The sequence below is a fragment of the Pristis pectinata genome, chromosome 9, assembly GCF_009764475.1.
Source record: "Pristis pectinata isolate sPriPec2 chromosome 9, sPriPec2.1.pri, whole genome shotgun sequence".
Lineage (NCBI taxonomy): Eukaryota > Metazoa > Chordata > Chondrichthyes > Rhinopristiformes > Pristidae > Pristis > Pristis pectinata.
Genome location: NC_067413.1, coordinates 2,706,051 through 2,728,225, shown reverse-complemented (window position 1 = coordinate 2,728,225; position 22,175 = coordinate 2,706,051). Strand labels below are relative to the sequence as shown.

The following is a 22,175-nucleotide window of genomic DNA, read 5'->3' as shown; positions in this document are numbered from 1 at the left end:
GCGGACCCGAGCGCTGCCGAGCCCAGCCCGAGGGCAGCCGAGCGGACCCGAGCCCGGCCCGAGGGCAGGCCGAGCCCAGCCGAGTGGACCCGAGCCCAGCCGAGTGGACCCGAGCCCGGCCCGAGGGCAGGCCGAGCCCAGCCGAGTGGACCCGAGCCCAGCCGAGTGGACCCGAGCCCAGCCGAGTGGACCCGAGCCCAGCCGAGCGGACCCGAGCCCGGCCCGAGGGCAGGCCGAGCCCAGCCGAGTGGACCCGAGCCCATCCGAATGGACCCGAGCCCGGCCGAGTGAACCCGAGCCCGGCCGATCGCCCCCGATCGCCCCCAACGTGCTGCCTGCCTGACTGACCGGTATTTTTTGAAGAGCTGGTCCGACTCCCTGAAGCCGTTGTTGAGCAGCATGTTGATCCCGGCCAGCGCCAGCTCGGCGTCGTCCAGCGGCAGGGGCCCCGCGGCAGCGGAGCTCGATCCCGCCGTCTCCAGCCGCCTGCGCTCCATCGCTCGTCCCTGACCCCGGCGGGACTGACAGGAGCCGCGGCAGCAGCCCGTTCGGCTCACCCGGCCCCGCGGCTCCTCGCTCAGTCCCCGGAGCGCCGCTCACTCCATCGCCCGCCCCCCCCCCGGTTGCCCCTTCCGCGTCCGCTCCGCTCGCCTCCAGCGCGCACCTCGCAACGCGCAAGGTGGTGACATGGCAACGGCGCCCTCTCGGGATCGGCCAATCGGCGCCGTCTCGCTGCCCGGGGGGGGCGGGACCTAGGCTGGAAGACACGCCCCCCTCACCTTGCCGGCTGCCGGCCCACCTCAGTCCCATGCAGGGTGTGGACCTGAAACGTTGACCATCCCTCTGCCTCCACAGACGCTGCTCGACCCGCGGAGCTCTTGCAACAGACTCCAGCATCTGCAGTCTCTTGTGTCAGAGAGCAGTACAGCACAATACAGGCCATTCGGCCCACCATGTTGTGCCGACCCTTAGACCGCGCCTAACCCCTTCCTCCCACATGTCCCTCTATCTTAAATTCCTCCATACGCTTATCTAACAATCTCTTGAACTTGACCAACGTCTCTGCCGCCACCACCGCCCCAGGCAGCGCATTCCATGCCCCAACCACCCTCTGGGTAAAAAAACTTCCTCTGATATCTCCCTTGAACTTCCCACCCATTACCTTAAAGCCATGCCCTCTTGTATTGAGCATTGGTGCCCTGGGAAAGAGGCGCTGGCTGTCCACTCTATCTATTCCTCTTAATATTTTGTACACCTCTATCATGTCTCCTCTCATCCTCCTTCTCTCCAAAGAGTAAAGCCCCAGCTCCCTTAGTCTCTCCTCATAATGCATATCTCAAAACCTGGTAAATCTCCTCTGCACCCTCTCCAACGCCTCCACATCCTTCCTATAATGAGGCGACCAGAACTGGACACAGTACTCTAAGTGTTATCTAACCAGAGTTTTATAGAAAATAGTCAAGCAGTGGCCCTCAGCCCAATACATCACGGGCACATCCCTCCCCACCATCGGGAGTATCTACAGGAGGCGCTGCCTCAAGAAGGCAACATCCATCATCAAAGATCCCCACCATCCGGGCCGTGCCATGTTTTCGCAGCTCCCATCGGGCAGGAGGTACAGAAGCCTGAAGTCTCACACCACCAGGTTCAGGAACAGTTACTTCCCTTCAACTGTTTGGGTCTTGAACCTACACAACCCTAATCAGTACAGCTATACCTCAGTATAGCAGCACCATGACCACTTTGCACTGCAATATTTATTGTTTGGTTCTAATTGTGTTCTTTCTTGTACAATTCTTGTGTAATTTATGTTTAATTTATGCTTTTCTTCTGAATGTTGTGCCTCTAAAGCTATGTGCCTGTGATGCTGCTGCAAGTAAGTTTTTCATTGCACCTGTGCACACATGGACTTGTGCATCTGACAATAAACTCAACTTGACTCATCTCACCGTGTAGACTGGTCAATCGGTTTGCTCTGTCCACAACGGCCACCCCAAGCTCCCAGTTGCACATCATTTCAACCCCGCCTTCCCATTCCCACACTGACCTTTCTGTCCTCAGCCCCCTCCACTCCCAGGGTGAGGACAAGCACAAACTAGAGGAACAGCACCTCATATTCCATCTGGGCAGTCTACACCCCGACGGCATGAACAGTGAATTCTCCAATTTCAGATAACCCGCAGCCCATATGTTCCTTTCTCTCGAATTCATTGAACTCTCGATCTCCGGATCTACCTCATTGCAGCCCTTGCACTTTATTTGTCCACCTGCACTGCACTTTCTCTGTAACTGTAACACTTTATTCTGCATTCTGTTTTCCTTTACTACTACCTCGATGTACTTATGTACAGCATGATCTGTCTGGATGGCACGCAAGCAAAGTTTTTCACTATATCTGGGTACACTTGACAATAATAATAAGCCAACCAAACCAACCTCTGCTGCAAGAAATGGTCCTTCCTGTTTATCCAGGGCCCTTGCATGTTTACACTTTCCAATGTCACGTGTAAATCATTAACCTGTATTACAAAAAGCAATGGGATGAGAACCAAGACCTGTGGAACACCACTGACAATAACTTCCAGCCACAAAAGCATCTTTTGCTTCTTGCCACGGAGCCAAGTTTGGATCCATTTTGCCAGTCTCCATTTGATCCCACAGGCTTTTAAATGTTTTAACCTGGACCTTTCCATGAGTCAATGAGGACATTTGTCGTTTTCAAGAAGAATTTGACGACATCCTTGAAGTACTGCCCTGCGATTCCGGAACTCTCTTGTGATGGAACTTGGAGTAGAGTGAATACTCTGGAAGACTAAGGCATAGGACCAGGCTCGAAGCCCAACTTCAATTCACCCATTGAATATGATGATGAGTAGATCCTTGATTTCCATATTTCCTCATGACATAGAGGGAGGCCATTTCAGCCCATCGAGCCCCTGCCAGCTCACAGCATAATCATTCCCTATAACATATTCTCCCCGCATTCCCATCAACTACCCCCCAGATTCTACTACCCACCTACACATCAGGGGCAATTTAAAGCAGCCAATTAACCCACCAACCTGCATGTCTTTGTGAGAAGAGGTGTACAAGATGATAAGAGGCATAGATCGAGTGGACAGTCAGAGACTTTTTCCCAGGGCGACAATGGCTAACACGACAGGACATAATTTTAAGGTGATTGGAGGAAGGTATAAGGGGGATGTCAGGGGTGAGTTTTTTACACAGAGCGTGGTGGGTGTGTGGAACGCACTGCCGGCAGAGGTTGTGGGGGCAGATACATTAGGGACATGTAAGACTCTTAGATAAACACATGAATGATAGAGAAATGGAGGGCTATGTGGGATGGAAGGGTTAGATAGATCTTAAAGCAAGATAAAATGTCGGCACAACATTGTGGGCTGAAGGACCTGTACTGTGCTGTAGTGTTCTATGTTCTATGTAAACCAGAGCACCCGGGAGAAACCCACACATTCACGGGGAGAACGTGCAAACTCCACACAGACAGCATCTGAGGGCAGGATTGAACCTGGGTCTCTGGCGCTGTGAGGCAGTTCCGTTAACTACACCACTGTACTATCCCAATCTTGGGGAACTTGTCCTGGGAGATGATGCTGAGGGGGGGAATGCTTTATTCTGAAGTTCTCCCCAGTGTCTTAGTTAATATTTATTCCTAACATCTAAAATCTTACAAGAACTTGCAACAGATCATTGATCTGAAAAGTTATTCTTCTTTCTCTCATCCCAGTGCTGCCTGACCTGCTGAGTGTTTCCAGTGTTTTCTGCTTTTTTCTTCAGATTCTCAGCATCTGCAGTTTTCTTTTTGCTTTTCAATTAGAATTTTAAAATAGACCTTGCCAGGCACATTCATCCAGAAGGGTGCACTGATTGCTTCATGGGAAACACAAAACTACCCAAGAGAAAGGATGACCAGACTATAGACTGAAAGACAGTTTTCAAAGAAAAACATTGGACAAATGGAGAGATTGCGTCTTCCAGAGGCCACCAAATCAGAATCAGGATCAGATTTATTAACACTAACTTACATGATGTGAAATTTGTTGTTTTGCAGCAGAAGTACAGTGCAAAGTCATAAAATTACTGTAAATTACAGAATTATAAATACAGTATTATAAATGTACTCTAAGTAGTGCAAAGAAAAGAATAACGAGGCAGTGTTCATGGGTTCATGGACCGTTCAGAAATCTGATGGCGGAGGGGAAGAAGCTGTTCCTGAATCGTTGAGTGTGGGTCTTCAGGTTCCTGTACCTCCTCCCCAATGGTAGTAATGAGAAGAGGGCATGTCCCGGGTGGTGAGGGTCCTTAGCAATGGATGCCGCTATGTGGTATTCTGATTTCCATGCCTTGGCAGTTCAAGTGCTCATCTGCTTCAGCCGCTCCTTATGGCGACAAGTTTTACATTCTCCCCTCTGAGTAAAGCTGTTTCTCCTGGACTTCCTATTGGTGACACCCTCAAAAACATCTTCTTTAAGACCACCCTACCAAGCCCTCCATAAGGTCACCCCTCAACCCTTTCTCTAGAGAAGATCCTTCTCAGTGTTTCCTAAGAGTTATATGGCAGAGATTTGATATTTGTCACAAGAAGTAGGGAGAGGTTAGCCAGGCTGGGAATTTATTCCTTGGAATGTAGGAAAATGAGGGGCAACCTTGTAGAAGTGTGTTAAATTAGGAGAGGCAGAGATAAGGTGGACGGTAACAGTCTTTTCCCCAGGGTAGGGGAGTCCAAAACTAGGGGGCATGGGTTTAGGGTGAGAGGGGAAAGATTTAAAAGGGACCTGAGGGGCAACTTTTTCATGCAGAGGGTGGTGAGTATATGGAACGAGCTGCCAGAGGAAGTGGGTGAGGCAGGTACAACAGGGTCATTTAAGAAGCACTTGGATAGGTACATGGAGGGGCGGGGCTTGGAGGGATATGGGCCGAACGCAGGGAATAGGGACTAGCTGGGTGGGCACCATGGTCTGCATGGACTGGTTGGGCTGAAGGGCCTGTATCCGTGCTGTATTGCTCTGTGACTCTGTGACTCTATGAGTAAAGTTTACTCTTGTCAACAGGGGATCATTTATTGTCACAAAACTTGTATGAGACTCCTTTCAATTGTAGAGGTGCTCGGTCTCCAGCCTTGAGTTTGCAAGACCCACCAAAGTGTTCATCTTCTTACTGGAGCACATGTAGAACAACAGAGACTGTATTCCAATCCCCAGCACAACTAGGGCATTAGAGACCATTTCTGAGACATAATGAAAGTGATTTCTAAATCCATAGTGGGATCCTCACACAGACCATATAAAAATGAGCACATACAATCTCATATAAAGCTGTTATCCTGGCAAATATTTGCACAACAAATAGACATTTTAAAATAATATTTAATTCATGTAAACTCATTAAATATGCATGTTATGATTTTTAGACTGCACCGGTGTTTCCTCTTGTTCAGGGCTCAATGACCTTCACTAGTCCCTTGCTACATTTAACTTAAGCCAGTTATGGTATCTGTGCAGTTATCACTACAGGCATCTCATGTTGTGTTTAAGAAAGCTAATGGGCTTTGAAGAGCCATGAGAAATTTCTTAATCTCTCATCCAATCCTACTGAGACCCTGTCATATTTTGCTGTCTTATTTCTGAAACTGGGATTTACTTTGCACTGTTTACCTGTGAGATATTCCGACTGCTCACGGCTGTAGAGTAATGTTAGATGTTACCTTGTTGCATCCAATTGATCCTGAAACATTATTATCTGAAGTAAGCTACCTCAAAGCAGGGATTCACCCTTTTTAAGATGGTGCTGTTTGTAAATATTTTACATAAAATCTGAGGATTCAAATTCCTCCTTGGTCTTCTCCCTGTCTATAACCTCTCTGGGCTCCTCTGATTTTTCTGATTCCAGACTCTTCAAGAATTCCGTAAGACCATAAGACATAGGAGCAGAATTAAGCCATTCGGCCCATCGAGTCTGCTCTGCCATTCCATAAGACCTCCCCGAACGTCTTCAGCCCACGCCTGATGCAGGGTTTCAACCCGAAACATTGACAATTCCTTTCCCTGCACAGATGCTGCTCGATCCACTGAGTTCCTCCAGTAGATTGTTTGATGTTCCTCGCCCCACTGCCTCTCCGTCTTCCTCTAAGATGATCTTCAAAACTTACCTTCCTGGCCAGGCCTTTGCTCACATATCCCATTATGTGACTTGGAGTCAAAGGCTCAGATGATGCACCTTGGTACGGTTCGGTATGTTAAAGATGCAGCATTTTGTTTATGCTCATTTTTGGGATGTGGGCATAGGGGCAAGACCAGCGGTTAATCCCCATTCCTAATTGCTTTTGAGAAGGTGGAGGTGAACTGTCTTCTTGAACCAGTGCAGTCCTTCTGGTGAAAGTGCTTCCACGGTGCTGTTGGCGAGGGGGTTCCGGTGTTTAGACCCAGTGATGAAGGACCAATGGCTTGGAGGGGAACCTGCAGGTGGTGGTGTTCCCCTGCCCCTGCTGCCCTCGTCCTTCTTGGTGGGAGAGGTTACAGGTGTGGGAGGTGCTGTCGGAGTAACTTTCTCAGGATGTCCCAATGGACTTCACTGCCAACACAATACTTGTTGATGTACACTTGCGGTGAATTAATTCATTGTTGCGATATAGTCATGGAGAAACAGCACGAAACAGGTCTTTCAGCCCATCGGGTCCACGCCAACTATCAAACACATTAACCTCATTTTTTATTCTCCCCACCTTCTCATATAGATAACAAGGCTGCTGATTGGTGCACAAATTCCCACATCTAGCAGTGACAGTAATGACCAGATAAACTGTTCTTGTTTGGTTCATTGCCTGAAATTATAGCTTTGTGTGATTATATCGATCTATAGAACCATAGAATCGTATGGAACAGAAATAGGCCCTTCAGCCCATCTTGTCCATGCCAACCGTGATGACTACGTTAATCCCATTTTCCTACATTGAGCCTGTATCCCTCTAAACCTTTCCTATCCAATTACCCGTCCAAATGCCCTTTAAACATTGTAATTACCCACCTCCACCTTCTCATCTGCTCGTTCCAGATAACCACCACCCTCTGTGTGAAAAATTTACCCCTCAGATCTCCTTCTGATCTTTTCCCTCTCAAACCTTAAACCTGTGACCTCCAGTTCTAGACTCCCTGCCCTTGAAAAAAGACTTTAATAAAAATCCCTTTTTTTTCCAATCAAAGACATGTTGCATTTTCCAATGCTTTACCAGGATATAGATTTCTGACCAGGATCCATTAATCGTACAGTCAGATCTCCAAACATGTATTAGAAAAGCTGCAGAATTATTGAAGGAGATGGGGAGGAAATGAATTGAAACTAACCTGTGCTCCAAGACTTTGTTTATGTAATACTTGAACGATTGAATACTTCATTTGTTCATTCACAGGATTTAGTGGTCACTGGGAAGACGAGTATTCACTGCTTCTCTCCACTTGTCTCTGAATGGTTTACTGAGCCAGTTCAGAGAGTGTTGTCTGTACTGATGTGCCTGTGATGCTGCTGCAAGCAAGTTTTTCATTGCACCTGTACCTCACCGTACTTGTGCACATGACAATAAACTTGACTTGACTTGAGTCATCCACATTGTGTGGAAGGACAACGGGTCTGGAGTCACATATAGGCCACACTGGGCAAGAACAGCAGATTACCTTCCCTGAAGGACATTAGTGAGCCAGATGCGCTTTTATGAAAATTCAGTAGCTTTCAATTCAGATTTATTGGAATTACTTGAATTTAAATTCCCCAGTTGTTGCTGTGGGATTTGAACTTCCCTTTGAACCAATAGTACAGGCATCTGGATACTGCTCCAGCAACTGAACCATTGTGCCATCGAGCCCATAAATCCTTCGGATTCACACTGGGATTTTAGTGAGGAAACAAATGCAAACGTTCAAAGTGTACACTAGGAACAAATGGCAGAAAAACCCTGTTCCGTTGCCAGTAACTGTGTCAAGAACAGACACATTGGATTGGTGCTTTCAGAGAGCAATACAGCACGGAGACAGGCCCTTTGTCCCAACTCATCCGTGTTGACCAAGTTGTCTACTTGAACTTGTCCCATTTGCCTGTGTTTGGTCCATATCCCTCTAAACTTTTCCCATCCATCAACCTGGTCTAAGTGCCTTTGAAACATTGTAGTTGTACCCGCCTCTACCACTTCCTCTAGCAGCTCGTTCCATACACCCACCACCCTCTATGTGAAAAACTTGCCCCTCAGATCCTCTTTAATTCTTTCCCTGTGGGCAGACACAGTAGTGTAGCAATTAGCGTGATGCTATTACAGCGCCAGCGACCCAGGTTCAATTCCAGCCGCTGCCTGTAAGGAGTTTGTACGTTCTCCCTGTGTCTACGTGGGTTTCCTCCGGGTGCTCCAGTTTCCTCCCACATTCCAAAGACGTACGGGTTAGGAAGTTGTGGGCGTGCCATGTTGGCGCCGGAAGCGTGGTGACACTTGCGGGCTGCCCCCAGAACACTCTACGCAAAAGATGCATTTCACTGTGTGTTTCGATGTACATGTGACTAATAAAGATATCTTATCTTAATTTACCACCTTAGATATTTTCACTGAGTTGTTGACACAGAGTTAGGAGAACAGGGGTGTGGTGGTGGGGGGTGAAAACAGGGGCAGGAGGAGGCCATTTGGACCTTTAATCCTAGTCTGTCATTCAATATGACCAAGGTTGATCATCCAAATTCAGTCCCCTGTTCTTTCCATTTCCCTGGATCGTTCTATCCCCAATGACAATATCTAACTGCTTCTTAAATATATTTAATGTTTTGGCTTCAACTGCTTTATGTGGGAGAGAATTTTTACACAGAGGGTGCTATATAAATGCAATGAGCTGCCAGAGGAAGTGTTTGAGGCAGGTCCAATAACAACTTTTAAAAGTCAGTTGGACAAGTACATGGATTGGAAAGGTTTAGAGGGATAAGGGCCAAACATGGGCAAGTGGGACTAGTTGGATTGGCATGGACCAGTTGGGCTGAAGGGCCTGTTTCTGTGCTGTATGTCTCTAACCATGAAGGTCTGTCTTCCAGTCTCTCACGTTTCCATCAGACAATCCAGGAGGAAACATGTCTTGTCCTGTCAGTTTCAAGAAAACCCCCCACAAAGAATTTCTAAAAAGCTTCTAATAATGACCGAATCAAATTTATTTTAGAAATATCTTTTGCATATTAATCATTCAAGTATAAAAATATAAAATTAGCAGCAAAATTTAGTAATATATTTGGCCCCACAGAGTACAGCACCAGTTAGGAAGTAAAATACTTGAATCACCTTTCACAGAGTTAGTGGGTCTTTTCCGGTTTAATAGTAAAGGACTTTAAGCCAAACATAAATGCATCAAATTCACTGGACTAAAACTAGAAAAATGCAAATCTGAGTTACAATAAATTAATAGTGCTGCGTTTTGACAGAAGTTCAGTCGTCTATGGCAACAAGTGCAAGAAGGTGGAGTTATCTTTGGAGGTGCAGCAGTGGTCATAGTTTACATCGCGGGGCACTGAGTCACACTGACGGCACCGTGGACCTCTGTGGCTTTCCTGAGCGACACCGGCTTCACGTTGACCATCACATTCGCCATGCAGCCAATGAATGAAGTGCGGGACAGGATGTGAGGTACCTGCACGCCATCTGCATTGAGAAAGAGCGAAGGGTGTTAGAACAAAAGAGCATGGAACACGGAAAGCACCTAGCCCCTGCCTCATCCCTCCTTCTAACCTCTTTATACTGGCCTCTAAACTCCCCGACCTGATGCAGGGTTTTGGAACATCGACAATTCCTTCCCCCCACAGATGCTGCTCGACCTGCGGACTTCCTCCAACACTTCGTTTTTTTGCTTCACTATTTTTAAACAATGCCATCTTCTCACAGCTCCCATCGGGCAGGAAGTACAGAAGCCTGAAGTCCCACACCACCAGGTTCAGGAACAGCTACTTCCCTTCAAACATTCAGTTCTTGAACCAACCGGCACAACCCTAATCACTACCTCAGTACAGCAACACAATGACCACTCTGATTGCTTTGCACTACAATGGACTTCGTGATTTTTTTGTTCTAATTGTGTTTTCTCCTTGGAAAATTTGTGTAAAATTTATGTATAATTTATGTTTTTCTTGTGAATGCTGCTTATCTGATGCTCTGTGCCTGTGATGCTGCTGCAAGTAGGTTTTTCATTGCACCTGTGCACACATGGACTTGTGCAGATGACAATAAACTTGACTTTGACATTGAAATTACAAAAATTCATTGTCCTGAAGCAAAAAAACCAAACTGCTGGAAGAACTCAGCGGGTCAGCCAGCATCTGTGGAGGGAAATAGACAGTCGATATTTCAGGTCGAGACCCTTCATCAGGACTGGAAAGAAAGAGAGGAGATAGCTAGTATAAAACTTCCCTCCACCTTTTTATACTGGCTATCTCCCCTCTTTCTTGTTCTAATGAAGGGTTTTGACCTGAAACGTTGACTATCCATTTCCCTCCATTGATGCTGGTTCATGCCCCTTCCAAGCTAGTCCCATTTGCCAGCGTTTGGCCCATAACCTTCTAAACCTTTCCAATCCATCTACCTGTCCAAGCACCTATTGAAAGTTGTCACTGTACCTGCCTCAACCACTTCCTCTGGCAGCTTGTTCCACATACCACCCACCCTTTGTGTAAAAAAGTTGCCCCTCAGGTTCCTATTAACTCTCTCCCCTCTCACCTTAAACCTATGCCCTCTGGTTCTTGATTCCCCAGCCCTGGGAAAAAGGCTGAATGCATTCACCCTGTCTGTGCCTCTTATGATTTTATACACAATCTTGATTAAATCTCCTCTCAGCCTCCTTTATTCCAAGGAAATTAACAGTTTAGGGAATCTTTCCTCATAACTAAAATTCTAACCCATGATATCTTCCTATAATAAAGCCTTATACCTACTCTCTCTGACTAAAATTCAGGCCCTGTCTTAATATCTTCTTCTATTGCTCTGAGTTAAGTTCTGTTTGAGAATTGCACCTTGGCATAGTTTAAACTGCTGAATAATTCAAATTGTCACCAGAACATCTGCAAGTGCAAATAGTCAACATTTTTAAACAAGGCTGTGTCCTCAGCCCCCTACTCTACTCCCCATACACAACTGTGTGGCCAGATTCTGCTCTAACTCCACCTCCACCATAGTGGGCCGTATCTCAAATAACGATGAGTCGGAGTACAGGAAGGAGATAGAGAGCTTAGTGACATGGTGTCATGACAACATCAGCAAAACAAAAGAGCTGGTCATTGACTTCAGGACGGGGGCGGTGCACATGCACCTGTCTACATCAATGGTGCTGAGGTTGAGAGGGTTGCTAGGAGTTCCTAGCAGTGAACATCACCAATAGTCTGTCCTGGTCCAACCGCATAGATGCCACAGCCAAGAAAGCTCACCAGCACCTCTACTTCCCCAATAGGCTAAAGAAATGTGGCATGTCCCCTTTGACCCTCACCAACTTTCATCGATGCACCATAGAAAGCATCCTATCCAGATGCATCACGGCTTGGTACGGCAACTGCTCTGCCCAGGACCGCAAGAAACTGCAGGAGTTGTGGACATAGCTCACACATCACGGAAACCAGCCTCCCCTCCGTGGACTCCGTCTATACTTCTCACTGCCTCGGTAAAGCAGCCAACATAGTCAAAGACCCCTCCCACCCCGGACATTCTCTCTTCTCCCCCCTCCCATCGGGCAGAAGATACAAAAGCCTGAAAGCGCGTACCATCAGGCTCAAGGACAGCTTCTATCCCACTGTCATAAGACTATTGAATGGTTCCCTAGTACAATAAGATGGACTCCTGACCTCACAACCTACCTCGTCATGGCCTTGCACCCTATTGTCTGCCTGCACTGCACTTTCTCTGTAACTGTGACACTTTATTCTGCATTCTGTCATTGTTTTCCCTTGTTTCCCTCAATGCACTGTTGTAATGAATTGATCTGTATGAACGGTATGTAAGACAAGACCTCCGTACATTGACAATAATAAACCAATTTGCCAATTTTACCAATTGGAGAACACTGAATTTTACTTCAGTAACAAGCACCCCACCTGGCAAGCCTCCAACGTAGAGAGGGTCCGCTGTGTCGGTAGAGAGTGAAGCTGAGGGTCCAACAACGTGGTCACGCTCTGCGTCGACATCAAGCTGCACCACGTTATTTCTTTTAATCACTGTTTTAGGAAAAAAAACATTTGATTGACTGTACTTTTAACAAAACATTCTCTGGCTGCTGACTTCTGGAGGATAACTGCCTTGGAAAGATTCTCACCTGCTATTCTGTGCCACTGTCCATCGCAGAGTGAGGGTGGTGTGACGGATGTGTTGAAGTCTCCTGCTCCATTATTAACATGGACTGTAACCTGTGGACAAGAATGAGGACATGTTTCACGAGGTACAGGAGCAGAATCTCGAGTCTGCTCCGCGTGGCTGAAATTTTTTTCAATGCCATTCTCCTGCTTTCCTACTGTAACCCTTAACCCCCCCCCCCCCCCTCACCAATCAAGAACCTATCAATCTCTGCCTTAAACACGCCCAATGACTTGGCCTCCACAGCCCTCTGTGGCAATGAATTCCACAGATTCACCGCCCTCTGGCTGAAGGAATTCCTCCTCATCTCAGTTTTAAAGGAACGTCCCTTTATTCTGAGGCTGTGCCCTTGAATCCTAGACTCTCCTACTGATGGAAACATCCTCTCTTGACCTCACAATCTGCCTCATTATGACCTTGCACCTTATTGTCTGCCTGCACTGCACTTTCTCTGTAACTGTGACACTTTATTCTGCATTCTGTATTGTTTTACCCTGTACTACCACAATGCACTGTGTAATGAATTGATCTGTACGATCGGTATGCAAGACAGGTTTTTCACTGGACCTCAGTACAAGTCACAATAATAAACCAATACCAATTCCACTTCTAATTCCACACCCGCTCTATCCAGGCCTTTCAGTATCCGGTAGGTTTCAATGAGATTCCTCCCCTCATCCTTCTAAACTCTATCGCGTCTGGGCCCAGAGACATCAAACACTCCTCATACGTTAACCCTTTCATTCCTGGGATCATCTTTGTGAACCTCTGGACCCTCTCCAGGGCCAGCACTTCTTTCCCTAGAAATAGGACCCAAATATTTTGAAATATTTCATATTTTAAAGAATAACCAGCTTTATATTCAATCCTAACAAAACAGCTCAGGTCAGCCGTGTCAGTAAGTTCCAAAGGAGTAAAACCTGGGGCAGTTTCATGAACATTTTCAAAATGTGAGGCTGGATTCACACTTTTCATGAACTGCTGGATTTCATCTCCTTGGACTATAACGAAGAAAAATCTTTTCTGTAAAATGGAATCCCTTTCCGGATGTGGTTGTCACTGGGATCATTATCTCACTGGGATGAATGAGCAACCACTTTGTTAAAAGGTATGTACTGGTTGACACAACGTGGACATTACTGGCAATGCCAACATCCCTGAGTGACCTCTGAATTGAGGAGGCAGTTAGGAGTCAACCCCATTGGTGGGCCTGGAGTCACATATATGTCAGACTGGGTAAGGACAGATGTTGGTTGCAGTTTATAAAATTATGCGAGGCATAGATAGAGTAGACAGTCCCAGGATTGAAATGCCTAGTACTAGAGGGCACGTATTTAGTACTAGAGGGCACGTATTTAGTACTAGAGGGCATGTATTTAAGGTGAGAGGGGGAAAGGACAATGGAGATGTGCGGGGCAGGTTTTTTACACCAGAGGGCGGTGGGTGCCTGGATTGGGCTGCCAGGGGTGGGGTTGGAGGCAGATCGCATAGGAGTGCTTAAGAGACTCTTAGATATGCAGAGAAAGGAGGGATATGGTTAATGTGCTGGGAAGAGGGATTAGATTACAAGATAAGAGATCTTTATTAGTCACATGTACATCGAAACACACAGTGAAATGCACCTTTTGCGTAGAGTGTTCTGGGGGCAGCCCGCAAGTGTTGCCACGCTTCCGGCGCCAACATAGCACGCCCACAACTTCCTAACCCGTACGTCTTTGGAATGTGGGAAGAAACTGGAGCACCCGGAGGAAACCTACGCAAACACAGGGACAACGTACAAACTCCTTACAGACAGCGGCCGGAATTGAACCCGGGTCGCTGGCGCTGTAATAGCGTTACGCTAACCGCTACACTACCGTGCCTGCCATTGGAGTAATTGGTTTAATTAGTTCAGGACAACATAGTGGGCCGAAGGGCCTGTCCTGTGCTGTGCTGTTCTATGTTCTACTTCCTTCCCTGGAGGAGAAAAGTGAACCAGGTGGGTGTTTACACCAATCCTGTAGTTTTTTTGTCACCGTCCATGAACCCATGAATGCTACCTCGTTATTCGTCTTTTGCACTATTTATTTAGTTTTTGTAACTTGTAGTAATTCTTAAGTCTTGCACTGTACTGCTGCCACAAAAACAACAGATTTCACAACATATGTCAGTGATAATAAACCTGATTCTGATTCCCTGCACATCCATGTGCCTATCCAAACGCCTCTTAAACACCACCATCGTATCTGCTTCCACCCCCACCCCTGGCAGCACATTCCAGGCGCCAACCACTCTCTGTGTAAAGAACCTGCCCTGCACATCTCCTCTGAACTTCCCCCCTTCTCACCTTAAATGCATGTCCTGTAGAATTTGACATTTCCACCCTGGGGAAAAGACTCAGACCGTCTACCCTACCTGTGCCTCTCATAACTTTATAAACTATCTATATGGTAGTGCAGCGGTTAGCGTAACACTATTACAGCGCCAGTGACCCGGGTTCAATTCCAGCCACTGTCTGTAAGGAGTTTGTACGTTCTCCCCGTGTCTGCGTGGGTTTCCTCCGGGTGCTCCGGTTTCCTCCCACATTCCAAAGACGTACGGGTTAGGAAGTTGTGGGCATGCTATGTTGGTACCGGAAGCATGGCGACACTTGCGGGCTGCCCCCAGAACACTCGACACAAAAAATATGTATTTCACTTTGTGTTTCGATGTACATGTGACTAATAAAGAAATCTTATCTGATCTTGTCTTATGCCTCTCATAACTTTATAAACTTCTGTCAGGTCTCCCCTTAGCCTCTGACGCTCCAGAGAAAACATCCCAGGTTTGCATGATCATTGCAACACCACTTCAATACTCGAGTGCAAGTTAAAAAAAAGCCTCTGGTACATAACACAGAGTCATCGAGAGATACATCACGGAAATGTTTATGGTTTCACCAAAGGAAACACAGGAAATCTTTCCCTCAGAGTTCTAATGGACCAAAATTTGAACCTTTTAACATGTTGCTGAGCCAATCATATTTCAGCTCAGCTGTCGTCAAGTCAATCAATTATTCCCTATAAATGCCAGATCTTCCTCCTTACACAGCAGACATAGGGTAAACTCGTGGTACACTGGGAACAAGGAACTGCTGCATAAATTAAACACTTTGCTTTGAAATTTTCTGGACATTTTCCAATGATATCCTGCTGTTCCCAAGAATTAAAAATTAACTTCCAAGACACTGATTGGTGCATTACCCAGGAGGTAAATCATGGGGTTGTTACATTAACTTAATTAAATGATAAATGGGGAAATAAGCTGGCTGAGTAGGCAGGGACCCCCAGCCTGAGAATCCATAATATCCGAGTGTAATTCCAAAAGAGCAGAGGAGCCCCTGGAAACCCACAGATTACCCAGGCATTTGTTGCAGAACTGGTTTGTGGGAGCTTGCTGTGCTCACACTCCCCCTGCATTTCTTCACCCTCAACAGACCAAGGGTGCAACACTGCCACACAGCTCTAGCCACCCAGGTTCAATCCTGACCTCAGGTTCTCCCTGTGACCGCGTGGGTTTCCCCCGGGTGCTCCGGTTTCCTCCCACATCCCAAAGGCCTGTGGGTCGGTGCGTTAATTGGTCGCTGTGAATTGCCCCTTGTGTGTGGGTGAGGGGTAGAATCTGGGGGGAGTTGATGGGAACGTGGGGAGAATGGGTCACAGGGGAAAACTAGTGGGGGAATGGGATTGCTGTGTGAGCAGGCAGAGAGTTGATGGGCTCAATGGCCTCCTATCTCAGATGGAAGTATAACTCTAAAGCATAACTTTCAATATATCATACTTTCCTATGACAAAATACAAGGCCACTTGGCCCATCAAGTATATGTGGGCTCCCAGAGCAATCCCTTCAATGCTTCGAGAGGGTGCAGAGGAGATTTACCAGGATGCTGCCTGGATTGGAGAGCATGTCTTATGAGGATAGGTTGAGTGAGCTGGGGCTTTTCTCTTTGGAGAGGAGGATGATGAGAGGTGACTTGATAGAGGTGTACAAGATGATAAGAGGCAGAGATCGAGTGGACAGTCAGAGACTTTTTCCCAGGGTGAAAATGGCTAACACGAGGAGGCATAATTTTAAGGTGATTGGAGGAAGGTATAAGGGGGATGTCAGGGGTAAGTTTTTTACACAGAGAGTGGTGGGTGCGTGGAACACACTGCCGGCAGAGGTTGTGGGGGCAGATACATTAGGGACATTTAAGAGACTCTTAGATAGACACATGAATGACAGAAAAATAGGGGGCTATGTAGGAGGGAAGGGTTAGATAGATCTTAGAGCAGGATTAAATGTCAGCACCATATTGTGGGCTGTAGGACCTGTACTGTGCTGTAATCTTCTATGTTCCATGTTCTCCGCCACATGTCTCCTTATAATCTATTCTCTCTCATATACCCATCAACCTCACTTGATTTTCCTGCCAGCAGCCTACATGAGAGACAATTTGCAGCCACCAACTAACCTACCAACCTGCAGGTCTTTGGGATGTAGGAGGAAACCGGAGTATCTGGGCAGTCACGGGGAGAACGTGCAAACTCCACACAGACAATGCCGGAGGTCAGGATCAAACCCAGATCTCTGGCGCTGTGAGGCAGCAGCTCTACCCGTTGTGCCACTGTGCCACCCCGAATGCAGCAGCCATGGCTAATCGCTCTTCAGCACACTGGCTTCCAGCTGAAGAAGCAAACCCTCCAGCTGTGACTTGGGTCAGTGGTGAATAATTTATACGGCCATTGGGAACAGGTGGAAGGGCAGAAGATCTTTGAGCGATAAATCAATCAGTTGCTTGGTTACTGAGGTCTCAGGAGTCTCACAATCATTCGGTCTAAATGGTAATGGCCATAAAATTGGGTGAACTTCATGAAATTGCTGAATGCCATTGATTTTACTGGGGGCAGGGTGGGATAATTAACTTCTGGTGGAATGTACTGACACTGATATTCCTGTCCAGACTGAAGATAACTGAGTAATTCCCCCACTCGAAAACTGCCCTTCGCTAGGTGTCTGGAATTGATTTTACCTGCAGAATTTGAGTCATAGAGCCACAGAGTCATACAGCACAGAGACCCTTCGGCCCAACTGGTCCATGCCGACCAAGGTTCCCTTCTCAGCTTGTCCCATTTGCCCGCATTTGACCCATATCCCTCTAAACCTTTCCCATCCACGTACCTGTCCAAGTGTCTTTTAAATGACAGCACCCATACATAAGGCACTGCCTCAAGAAGGTGGCATCTATCATCAAAGATCCCCACCCTCCAAGCATGCCATCTTCTCACAACTCCCATCGGGCAGGAGGTACAGAAGCCTGAAGTCCCACACCACCAGGTTCAGGAACAGCTACTTCCCTTCAACCATTCAGTTCTTGAACCGATCTGCACAACCCTAACCCTCCCTACCTAACCCTGTCTCTGAGGGTGTCTTTTTTTTGCACTAATGTCTTGTTTTTGCAGTCTTTTTTTCTCTCTCTTCACTATAATTTATGTTTCTGTGTGTTGTCTGTACCAATGTGCCTGTGATGCTGCTGCAAGCAAGTTTCTCACTGTACCTGTAGCTCACCGTACTTGTACAGATGACGAGAAACTCGACTTGAAAACATTTTTAGGCAGCAGGTATCTGGAACTCACTGCCTGAGAGGGTGACAGAAGCAGCTTCAATCATTAATTTGAAAGGAAATTGGATGGACACTTGGGGCGGAAAATACCAAGGGCTGGGGGAAGGGACTGGCTTGTTCTTGCAGAGAGCTGTCAGGGCTTCAAGGGGCTGAATGGCCTCTTTCAGTGCTGGAATAATTGTACAATTCTGATATCTAATGTTGAGGCAGACACTTACTGTAGAAGGTGGAAAATAAGCAGAAGGTCCATAATACTTTAATATTGCATGCAATTCTGGTCACCTCACTATAGGAAGGATGTCGAGGCTTTGGAGAGGGTGCAGAGGAGGTTTACTAGGATGCTGCCTGGATTAGAGGGCACGTGCTATCAGGAGAGGCTGGACAAACTTGGGCTCTTTTCTCTGGAGCGGCAGAGGCTGAGGGGTGATCTGTTGGAGGTGTATAAAATGATGAGGGGCATAGATAGGGTGGACAAGCAATATCTTTTTCCCATTATTGAGCGATCCAATACCAGAGGGCATGAATTTAAGGTGAGGGGGGTAGGTTAAGAACAGACGTGAGGGGTATGTTTTTTACTGAGAGAGCGGTGGATGCCTGGAATGCGTTGCCTGATAGGGTGGTGGAGGCAAATTCATTGGTGGCTTTCAAGAAGGGCTTGGATGGGCACCTGAATGAGAGGAAAATGGAGGGCTATGGGCATTCTGTAGATAGGAGGATTAGCTATGTCGGCACAACGTTGTGGGCCGAAGGACCTGTTCTGTGCTGTACTGCTCTATGTTCTAATACGTCGCTGTGTAACAAGCCATACTTACCTTTCCTTTGTACATGTACAGACTGAGGTAGTTTCCCTGAGGGCTGTTTACGTGGAAGAGGACACCAGTCTGGGTCCGAGGGCGTGCCTCAAACAGGAGCTCAAAATCCTTGCCCACCACGAATGAGTTATCTGCAAACAAGCATCTAGGCGTCAGGCATTTACTGTGCAAGGGTCGAGCATGTAACCACCGTGACACTCCACCAAAGGGTGACAGGGTCCTTTCACCACCAAATTAACACGCTGCTTCAATGTAGGTGTGCTGACCAGAGCAGAAAGAAAAGGCATTGCTAGGAGGAAGGACAGAGAGAGAGAGAGAGAGAGAGAACTAGAGAAAGTGAGTGAGGGAGAGTGCACAAGGGAAAGGGAGAGGAAGAGAGACAGTGTGTTTGAGAGAGACAGACAGACAGAAAAAAAGTGAGAGAAAAAGAAAACGAATGAGAAAAAAGGAAAGAGAGAAAGAGTAGTCACTACTTAAAGCAGAACCGTGTGCACACGAAGGTCCAATTAGCTACCTAATGGGGATGAAACTAAAGTTTGCATCAACCCCATACTTTAAGTTTACGTCCAACTGGTTTAACCCACAGCGTTCCAAAATTACCTCAGCAAACCCAATTTATAATTACCAATTATGATGGAAATTGCACTGTCAGTAATATGTTTGATGACATCCTTGACTTCAAAAATTGCCTATAAATTTTGGCCAGAACCAAAGATATTATGAAACACTTTTTTTAGTAATTTGTTCACAGATGTGGATGTCACTGCCAGCTCCAGCATTTATTGCCAAACTTCATTAGATTCACGGGTGCTGTCACAAGCGGTTCGTTTTTAAGTTCCATAGTTATTTAATGACTTAAATTTATGTTCCCATTCTGCTGTGATGGGATTTGAACTCAGGTCTCTGGGCAAACAGTCCAGCATTCTGGCTTGTAGTTTGCCTACTCCACCATTCCACCGCACTTCTGCAACTGGATGGAGAAGCAGTGTGAAACATAACTTTGAAAAGGGAATCAGAGACATCAGAAAAATGTAGAACTTTGGGGAAAACACAGAAGAAGAAAAGTGGTCTTTCAAAGAGCTGTCACAAGCACGATGGACCAAATGGCCTCTTATGAATCGTACAAGGACCAAATATTTCATGAGACCCAAATTGAAAGTTCACTGTGGAGACACAAGAGACTGCAAATGCTGGGATCTGGAACAGGAAACAAACTGCTGGAAGATCTTAGTGGGTCGAGCAGCATCTGTGGGGGGAGATGAATTGTCGACGTTTGTCCTGATGAATCTAAACATCCACAATTCATCTCCCTCCACTGATGCTGCTCGACCCACTGAGATCTTCCAGCAGTTTGTTTTTTGCTGAAAGTTTAATTTTCCTGATTACATGAATGCAAAAGCCATTTTCTGAAGGTTCAAAGGGTATCTTCCAGATGAGACTGAGAAAGGGCTAACAAACCTAAAACGAGATACGCTCCCTCTGCTGCAAAGTAAGCTCCTTGCTCAAAGTTGCCATCAAAGCATGGTGTGACTCCAAATGTCCGAGAGGGAGGATGCAGTTGATTACCATCCAGTTTAAAGTTCTTTATACATCCATGGAAGCTCTGTCGTGGTAACTGCCAGGGACATAAAAGATTAGCAATAGTGTAAAAGAAGTAATGTTTGTCAACTAATCCTAAATTATGATAAGTAAGGAGTGGTGGGGCTGGGAAAGACTCATAGGTAGGCACGGTAGTGTAGTGGTTAGCATAATGCTTTATAGCGCCAGCAACCCGGGTTCAAATCTGGCCACTGTCTGTAAGGAGTTTGTACGTTCTCCCCGTGTCTGCGTGGGTTTCCTCTGGGTGCTCCCGTTTCCTCCCACGTTCCAAAGACGTACGGGTTAGGAAGTTGTGGGCGTGCTATGTTGGCGCCGGAAGTGTGGCGACACTTGCGGGCTGCCCCCAGAACACTCTACGCAAAAGATGCATCTCACTGTGTGTTTCGATGTACATGTGACTAATACAGATATCTTATCTTATCTTAGATTCATAGAGTGAATGAATAGACAGGGTGAATGCACACAGTCTTTTTGCCAGGGTAGAGGAACCAAGGACCAGAGGGCACAGGTTTAAGGTGAGAGGGGAGAGATTTAACAGGAACCCAAGGGCAACTCTTTCACACAGAGGGTGCTGCCAGAGGAGAAGGTTGAGGCAGGTACATTAACATTAAAAGGTACTTGGACAGGAAAGGTTTAGAAGGATATGGGCCAAATGGGACTAACTCAGATGGGAATCTTGGTCAGCATGGACCAGTTGGGCCGAAGGGCCTCTTTCCACGCTCTATGACTCTATAGAGCTGGCAGGTGATGGGTGGATCCAGGTGGGGAGGGGTGACGGGCAGATGGGGGAGGGGGGAGTGGGAGCAGCGACAGAGGCTGGGAGGTGAGAGGTGGGGGTGACAGAGGGCTGCAGATGGTGGGATCTGATAGGAGAGGAAGGTGGAGCCTGGAACCAGATGAGGGAGGTGGGGAGGGGAGCCAGTGGGAGGGGTGTGTGGGCGATGGGCAGATGGAGAGGGTGGGGGGTGGGGGAGGAAACAGGGTGATGGGGGTGGGGGGGTGTAGGAGGAACTGGGTAGAAGAGGGGGAGAGATGAAAGGGGAGCAGGTCACGAGGAGATAGGAAGACAAGGATGAAGGCTGTGAGGTTCACTTTACCTTGTGACTGCGCCGTCCTTTCTCCGACGGTAATCCACCCAGGTAGAACGGCGATTCCACTTTCAAGAGGGGACCACCGGTCAGAGTGCCCTGTTGTGTCCGAAGTCCATCAATAACAAGCTTTCCCTTGTTATTTTCTCTACTGAACACCACCTTTACAGTAAAACAAAAGGCAAGTTACGCAGCAATCAGCACAGCAATTCACAGGAAAACCTAATACCTAGTTACTGTACGGATAGTGTTGTAAATTGGCTGTGAGGAGAGCAGTTTCAGACTGCAGACAGAGACATGGGAGACTGCAGATGCTGGGATCTGGAGCAACATATAAAACACTGGAGGAACTCAGCGGGTCAGGCAGCCTCCGTGGAGGGAAGTGGACAGTCGACGTTTCAGGTCAAGACCCTTCATCTGGAGTGAAAGATCGAGGGGAGATGGCCGGTATAAAGTGTTGGGGGGCAGGGGAGGGGCAAGAGCTGGCAGGTGATGGGTGGATCCAGGTGGGGAGGGGTGACGGGCAGATGGGGGAGGGGGGAGTGGGAGCAGCGACAGAGGCTGGGAGGTGAGAGGTGGGGGTGACAGAGGGCTGCAGATGGTGGGATCTGATGGGAGAGGAAGGTGGAGCGTGGAATAGAGGGAGGGAGGTGTGGAGGGGAGAGGGGAGGGGAGCCAGTGGGAGGGGTGTG

At 47.2% G+C, this 22,175-nt stretch overlaps 2 protein-coding genes across 2 annotated transcripts in view; both read right to left on the bottom strand.

The window, feature by feature from the left end:
- Positions 1-655, bottom strand: part of ttc39c (tetratricopeptide repeat domain 39C) — a 52,345-nt gene extending 51,690 nt beyond the window's left edge. Inside the window, exon 1 of the mRNA XM_052023630.1 lies at positions 349-655. Coding sequence (XP_051879590.1) covers positions 349-497 — 149 coding nt within the window. The 5' untranslated portion in view covers positions 498-655. The remainder of the gene's footprint in view (positions 1-348) is intronic.
- An 8,529-nt stretch (positions 656-9,184) lies between these two features.
- The window catches only part of LOC127574426 (laminin subunit alpha-3-like), a 304,580-nt gene continuing 291,589 nt past the window's right edge, over positions 9,185-22,175 (bottom strand). Inside the window, 6 exon segments of the mRNA XM_052023432.1 lie at positions 9,185-9,676; positions 12,109-12,228; positions 12,327-12,417; positions 18,797-18,927; positions 20,255-20,411; positions 21,493-21,645. Of these exon segments, the coding sequence (XP_051879392.1) occupies positions 9,531-9,676; positions 12,109-12,228; positions 12,327-12,417; positions 18,797-18,927; positions 20,255-20,411; positions 21,493-21,645 (798 nt within the window). The 3' untranslated portion in view covers positions 9,185-9,530.